Below are 7,725 nucleotides of genomic sequence, written 5' to 3' on the forward strand. Positions count from 1 at the left end.
TTGAATTGACGTTTTATTCTGTACTTTATGCTTTTGCATACTTTCCAAGTTCATGGGAAGGGTTGAAGCAGGGAATAAGAATAAAGGGAAGGGAAATGAAGCTGGTCTGGCATGAGAAAGCCAGTCGCACTGCTTTGCAAACTAGTTCGTTATTACACACGCACACTCTTTCGGTACAGACACACAACATGACTACGGTCAAGGAAATTGCAGAAAAATGTCGTCAATTATAATCAAGCTTGCATAACGAGTTGTTTATTGTAAACTTTAATCAAATTTTATTCTTTGCTTGACCATTTGGCTTATAGAGTTGACTTAAAAGTATAAATAATTTATTAAATGTATATTAAACCTTTTTTTAAGTAAACAATTAACAATAAACAAATGTTCTCTCCAAGACTGTACAAATACTGAGATTCTGATGTACTGTATATACCTACCGGTTTGTTATTGCTTTTGCTTACACACACTGTTTTGGTAGACACACATACATGACGTTTCCGCCCCCTGGGTTCAAGGGATACAAAATATGGAAAACCAAAAAGTACACAAGACTAAATTTACTTTTCCAAAGCTTCATGATCCTGAACTTTTTATCTGTGGATGCAGTGCTCGTCCTGAATTTGTTTTATTTACTTAAACTTAACCCAGAATTTAGTCGATAATTAGAATATTCAGAAGTTTCCAAATTTAGTATCAATCATTAGTAATTTAGTCTTACGTAAAGTGAAAACCAGAAAACTCTGAAAAAGGAAGACGACATTAATGCAAGTATTAGTGTATTTAATCTTGTTCCGAAGCAAACAGTTTTAATAGGAATATATTGAATCACTTATGCAGGGAAATGGGATGTATCATGATTTGATACTTTACACGGAATATTTTCTTCAGATCTTAGTCCTCGTTAATTTCTCTTCCTTATTTGACCACTTTGTAGTCGAGTATTTCATAGTAGGTAAATACTTAGATATACAGTGAACTATAGAAAACATTTAGACTCAAGTTATAACTTTAAATATTCCAATGAAAATGAAGAATAAATAGACCCATTTCACTTTTATACGTGCGTTGTAACAACATTAAATGCATTTCAGGATTGCTTCCTATTCCACAGTTTTCTGGTTCATACATAAAAAAAAACTGAGAATCCCTTTCCATTACTAAACTAAATATCTAGATTGGTTTCAATTCGTTTATTGATTATGGATGTGTTGGTACAATAATAAACAATAATTAATTAAAATAATTAAATCATTAATTAATTAATCTGAGTCTGAATCTTGTGCATGTCGGGCCTCCAAAGTCAGGGTTTCCTAAATTAATAAAATTTAATTTCCAATTCAATATTTTTTGTAAAATTATGGCCTACCTGGTGTACATTTTAGTAACATTAACTAACTAACCTACCTGCCGTACATTTTGTTAGCATTTCCACTTGGCCTACCTGGTGTACATTTTGGTAACATTAACTAACTGGTCTACCTGGTGTACATTTTAGTAACATTAACTAACTAACCTACCTGCCGTACATTTTGGTAACAATTCCACTGGCCTACCTGGTGTACATTTTAGTAACAATAACTAACTGGCCTACCTGGTGTACATTTTGGTAACATTAACTAACTGGCCTACCTGGTGTACATTTTATTAACAATAACTATCTGGCCTACCTGGTGTACATTTTGGTAACATTAACTAACTGGTCTACCTAGCGTACAGTTTGTTAACAATTCCTAACTGGCCTACCTGGCGTAAATTTTAATAACAATTACTAACTGGCCTACCTGGCGTACATTTTGGTAACATTAACTAACTGGTCTACCTAGCGTACAGTTTGTTAACAATTCCTAACTGGCCTACCTGGCGTACATTTTAATAACAATTACTAACTGGCCTACCTGGCGTACATTTTCGTAACAATTACTAACTGGCCTACCTAATAATAATTCCTAACTCGTCTATTAATATCAAGGTTGTATAATAAGGCTAGTTACTCTCGGTGCAGAAAAAGTCGTCTCCTAATTTTGATAGATAAAACCTCATATGATGTCACTCTCGCCTCATAATCAGTGACGTCATATGAGGTTTTTATCTAACTATCTTAGTAGACGACATTTTCCGACATTGGAGCGCATCAAGAATACCAACCTTATTATATAACCTTGATTAATAGTAACTAACCTGGGGACAAAGTTTTAACTCCTGGAGACTAGATTCCGAACTCAATACACTGATATCTCGACGAGGCCAAGAGGATAAAATCTTAAACAGAAATTGATAAATTAATGAACAAAATAAAATCAAATCAAATTAAATTAAAGTATTAACCCTATCCCTGCTGGGGTACTTGAAAACCAGGATACGCTGGGGGAGGGCGGCTGAATTTGACCCCCTTCTCTAAATCCCATGTTTGATGTCCAAATATGACAACTGATACATCATTGGAAAGCTCTTATGATTGATTTACTTTCATAATCTGCAAAATAATTTGCAAAAAAATTGATTTTTTGCAAATTCAATTTATAAAGTAAAATTTTTGCAAAAAAATGTCCAAAAAATATACATTTTTGAAAAACCCTTGACCATGCCATTTCAAATATGCAAATAATTTTGATAAATAAAAAAACTGATGTGTAATTAAGAAAAACTAAAAATGTGCAAATTTCTTTTGACGGGTTGTATTGTTCTTATTTTCCAGAACTGAAGTGGCTAAACTTCATCAGTTATGGAATATGGCTTTTTTTAGCTTATAGCGAGTAAAACTCTAATAGAAACTTCCATTTCAATGCATGAATATTGGAGAATATATGATATGTAATAGACATACCGCATCTTTATGATGTGAATCTAAGTTGACTATTTAAGAAGGGTGCACATAAAAAATAGGAATACTTTTCAATGTTGACTGTATTAGGAGCGACTTTGTAATATAATAATATAAATCTAATTAAAGAACTAAAAGTGTATTTGAGATTACCTCCGTGCAAAGGAGTCAAAGCCCAATTATAACTTTCCCTTAAAATCTTCATGTAATCAATTATGTGGAAGATATTGTTGTTTTCCTAGTGTTTATTTCTGAAAATTCCTATTTGTTTTTCATCCGCAGAAATTCGCAAGTCACTTTTGTAAAGAAACAAAATTAAAATGATAAGTTTTTAAAATTATAAATATTGAACTCTACTTCATACTTGATCAGACAAAGCTTTTAAGGGACCCGTTGTATATCAGGCATTGCCATCTTCACATGGAGGGTCTATTAAAATGACCCTCACAGTTCCTCTAAAGTAATTATAATCCCCTAAAAAAGAGGATTATTTTTCAATCTTGTTTTTTTGACATCAGCAAAATGTTAAAAAGTACAAAGATTTAAAAGAGAAAGGTTTGTACAACTTCATTTACCAACACTTTTAAAAACTCTGAAATTTTAAAATATCTCTCAACTTTCAAATTGACATTCTGAATAAGGCCTTATTAGTATATCTTCCCTCTTATATGCACTTCTTAAGATATAGAATAACCTGCCGCTTGATTTAAAAAGAAGTGCCTCGGTAGGCATATTAAAAAAAAGTTTTCAGGATTTATATTTTTCTCCTATATCACTAAGTACTATTCTTGCAAAAAATGAATATAATATTAGTTAGAATTTTGTACATGCTTAATCATATACATCCCAAACTTAAAAATTGAAAACTAATTTACGCTTTTTTGTAGCACCTTGGTAAACTAGTAATATTCAACCTATTGCAACTTTCAAATCCTTGAAATATTCAACATCTTGTTTTTTATTCAGTAGGTGGGGATAATACTTCAAAACGGTGTAAGCTAATCTCCTTCTAATTGCCAGCACATATAAATGTAAACAATAAATTTTTTCCCTGTAACATTATATTTGTTTTATGTATTGTTAAATAAATCTTATCTTATCTACAAATGAGAGGCGCGGAGCACCCTGGTTTCCTTCCATTTCTGAATAGTATTCACCTTGTAATCAGCAGGTCTGTATCCTTTACTGGCCAAGTATAGAAGAAGAGTGTTCAAAGTTTGGTTTGCCAAGAATCGTCGGTTCAACGTTTCTGTTGGAGTCCGGAATCTTAAAAATTTAAATATCTATATATAATATATATACCGTTGTAATCTCTGTTTGTCTGTCTATCTGTTTGTTTGTTTGTCCCATCGGTAACCCCTGGACCGATTTGCCTCAAATTTTGATTATTGAACTCGGGAGACCCACGGGAATGTTCTTAGGTTGGTTTTGAGATGCTATGTTGATTTTAAAAAAGTAAACTAGGGTTTTATTGTCATTTTTCAAGGCTTAATTCGAGCGTTTAATTTTGATACATCCTATTTTTTCCCTGCAGTAGAAGAACGTCACTTACGTAGAGAAACCACGATTTGAAAATTTTCAGTAAGTTCTAAACTATAAACATGAATATCTAATTCATACTTGATCAGATAAAGCTTTTTTAGGGTACCGTTGTAAATCGAACATTGCCATCTGTGCATGAAATTACGCATTCAGTCTGGTGTTTAATCTAGCGTATTCTAACATTCTTGATTTAAACCTGATATTTGCTTGTGGATTAGGATTATCCTCTGCTGGTTCATCAGGTAGAACCTCCTGAGCAGCCGCCTGCTCCACAACCCGCCTTGCTTCCTCAGCTTCTTTCGCTTCCGCCTCACTCCGCCGTTTAACCTCCTCTAGCTGCTCCATATGGCGAGCTTCTTCTTCGGCATCCGCCCGTTCTCGCTCTTTTACCTGATACATTTAAAATTACAGGGGTCACCCAAATATATTTAGATTTTGAACCCGTCTATGATAGTCACCAAAAAACGTGGAAAAGGGCTAAACCAATCATCACATTCTGTTTTTACCTTCCTACCTTGAATTCATTTTCTTTATTTTTCTAATTGAAGAGAAAGGGATAGAGAGCCAGGTGTAATCGTGTTGAAGTAAGAATAAGAATTACGCAGTAATGAATTATGATAATTTAAAGAATAAAGGATAAATTATGATAATTTAAAGAATAAAGCAAAAATTATGATAATTTAAGAATAAAGGATAAATTATGATAATTTAAGAATAAAGCAAAAAGGATGAATTATGATAATTTAAAGAATAAAGGATAAATTATGATAATTTAAAGAATAAAGCAAAAATTATGATAATTTAAGAATAAAGGATAAATTATGATAATTTAAGAATAAAGCAAAAGTTATGATAAGTTAAAGAATAAAGAATAAATTATGATAATTTAAGAATAAAGCAAAAATTATGATAATTTCAGAATAAAGGATAAATTATGATAATTTAAGAATAAAGGATAAATTATGATAAGTTAAAGAAAAAAAGAATAAATTATGATAATTTAAAGAATAAAGGATAAATTATGATATTTTAAAGAATAAAGGATAAATTATGATAATTTAAGAATAAAGCAAAAATTATGATAATTTAAAGAATAAAGAATAAATTATGATAATTTAAGAATAAAGCAAAAATTATGATAATTTAAGAATAAAGGATAAATTATGATAATTTAAAGAATAAAGGATAAATTATGATAATTTAAAGAATAAAGGATAAATTATGATAATTTAAAGAATAAAGGATAAATTATGATAATTTAAAGAATTATTAAGATTACAGGATCACAGAGAGAAAGTTAAATGATCATAAACATTTATTGCTTTTCTGTTAATTTTTTATTTTATCCATTAATTCTGCATACGGATGAGGTGGTATGGTGTTCTTAGATTTATAACTGGATTTGTGGGATTTAACGCAAGAATTAATTCATATTTGTCAAAGACGTTCTAAAAATAGAGAAAAATAACGACACGGTTATAAACTTCTAAATTTGTTTTTATCAGTTATAGGATAGGATGCTCTCCTGCTAAAATAAAGCTAAAATTGTGATTTTGCTACACATCTCATTTGTATGAAAAATACCATATATTATGAAACAAAATTTGTTAGATGTCATTAAGTATAGTTTTATAATAGTCTAAAGCAGAATTTTAGGCCAGTAACGTGAGCAAGGCCCGAAAAAAACTTGGTTTTTGCGTATAAATCACAATGCCTACTCTTAAATTACAAAGCTCTATGATATTTGTNAAAAAAAAATTCGCGGATTTTCAAGATTTTTTTTTTACAAAATTAAAAACCTTTAAAACTCATTTTTTTTATTTTTATCATTCATAAACCTTCCCTGTGGTCACGTGATGTCCCACAAAAAATTTGGGCCCGATCGGTTCAGCCGTTTTGACGTTTAATGGATACAAACAAACAGACAGACAAGCCAAATTTATATATAGATATATATTGTCGGGTTGTTTGTATCCAATAAAAGTCAGATCGGATCCAAATTTTTGTGGGTTCTCACGTAACCCAAAGGAAGGTTTATGGATGATCGAATTTTCAAAACTTTTCCTCCAACAAAAATCGATTTTTGACTATTTTGAAAATCCACGAAATTCGTTTGATAAAATCCGCGAAACTTTTGTTAGTTTGATTTACAATTTATACAAAGAGAAAATGTTTACAATTGAAATTAAAGATGAGCGCAAAGCCTAGTTATATAATAAAAAAAACCTTACAAATAAAATATGCACCCTTACAACCGAAGAAAACTTAAAGCTTTTAAAACGTGTGCAAAGTGCATTCTGTAATTTTCAAGCAAATGCATTTTGCATACTGCATAGTGCATAGTTGCATAATCTACAAATACTCCATCAAGGTTCTGATATCCTAGCAGTCAGAATTGTAAACTGTACATTTCACAGTTAAGAAAATGATCAGTGGACAGAAAGTACAAACAATACGTTTCAGAAACACGCTTAGTATTTTACTTTAAAATGTACTATTAGCCAAACTCGTACTCAGCTGACAGGATTTAGGAATGAAACAAGAGGCCCGACTATTCAATACTTCTTGCCGCCACTACTGGCTCTGCTTCTATCCTGGTATCCTAGCAGCATAGTTCAATAAATGTTGCATTCCATACTCTCCGTTTGATAATCCTTCCTTTTCCACAGCCTACACACTGTTCCTTCCTCCTGTTAGCGTGGGTGGAATTTTGTAAATTTTACTTAAGAATTTTTCCATGATTCAACTCTGAAAATGTTTCTAAATCCTGTTAATTCAGGATAGTTTAAGAGATGGAAAATTACCCTCTAAAAATTCTTCCAATTTCTGAATTAAGATTTGAAGAAAATCGGGTTTTGTCGGCGCATTGAATTTGTAATGCAAGGGAAAATAAAATGCAAAAACTTGATTTTTCAGATGAGAAAATATTTTTTTGGATGGATTTTTTTTTGCTGATTTCTTTAGATTTTTGCTTCTCTTCATGATGTACTTCTCTGTTGAAAATCAATATACAAACAAACTAACTATAAACACAGTTTTACCACATAAGAAGTGTCCCACATTATTTTGAATCGTTTTTAGGTCTAAATTGCGAATTTTGGGACTCAATTTAAAAGATAATTTAAAAAATGTATGAAACTTAAAATATGAAATCGTGCATGTCGAAAATACTAGGTTTTAATGTTAAATTAAAGCCTGGAAATATATAATAATATTATTTATATGATGTACTGTATAGTTAAATTAAATATCCCTATCACTTCATTTACTTGTTTAAAGAAGAAAAAATTAGATAAATATAGGAAAAAATATATATAAATCGCACAAAAATGCATACCTATTAGCTACGTTTATCATCG

General features: G+C 30.9%; 1 protein-coding gene across 1 annotated transcript; it reads right to left on the reverse strand.

Moving 5' to 3' along the window:
• Positions 1–1,178: 1,178 nt before the first annotated feature.
• Positions 1,179–4,785, reverse strand: LOC111696243 (FAS-associated factor 1). Its single transcript, XM_023465796.1, has 4 exons — positions 4,563–4,785; positions 3,982–4,090; positions 2,182–2,262; positions 1,179–1,313 (listed from the first exon to the last, which is right to left on the reverse strand). Exons 1-4 carry the CDS (start codon positions 4,763–4,765, stop codon positions 1,263–1,265), a joined length of 444 nt encoding a protein of 147 aa, XP_023321564.1. The 5' UTR covers positions 4,766–4,785; the 3' UTR covers positions 1,179–1,262.
• Between the last annotated feature and the right edge of the window lie 2,940 nt (positions 4,786–7,725).

The sequence above is a fragment of the Eurytemora carolleeae genome, unplaced genomic scaffold, assembly GCF_000591075.1.
Source record: "Eurytemora carolleeae unplaced genomic scaffold, Eaff_2.0 scaffold137, whole genome shotgun sequence".
Lineage (NCBI taxonomy): Eukaryota > Metazoa > Arthropoda > Copepoda > Calanoida > Temoridae > Eurytemora > Eurytemora carolleeae.

Excerpts from the sequence above, each read along its gene's own strand:
- LOC111696243 (XM_023465796.1), bottom strand. The coding sequence starts at position 4,765 with ATGTATCAGGTAAAAGAGCGAGAACGGGCGGATGCCGAAGAAGAAGCT. Across the intron at positions 2,263-3,981 it reads ACAGACCTGCTGATTACAAG|ATTTTATCCTCTTGGCCTCG; the intron begins GTGAATACTATT and ends TTTCTGTTTAAG. Across the intron at positions 1,314-2,181 it reads AGTTAAAACTTTGTCCCCAG|GAAACCCTGACTTTGGAGGC; the intron begins GTTAGTTACTAT and ends TTATTAATTTAG.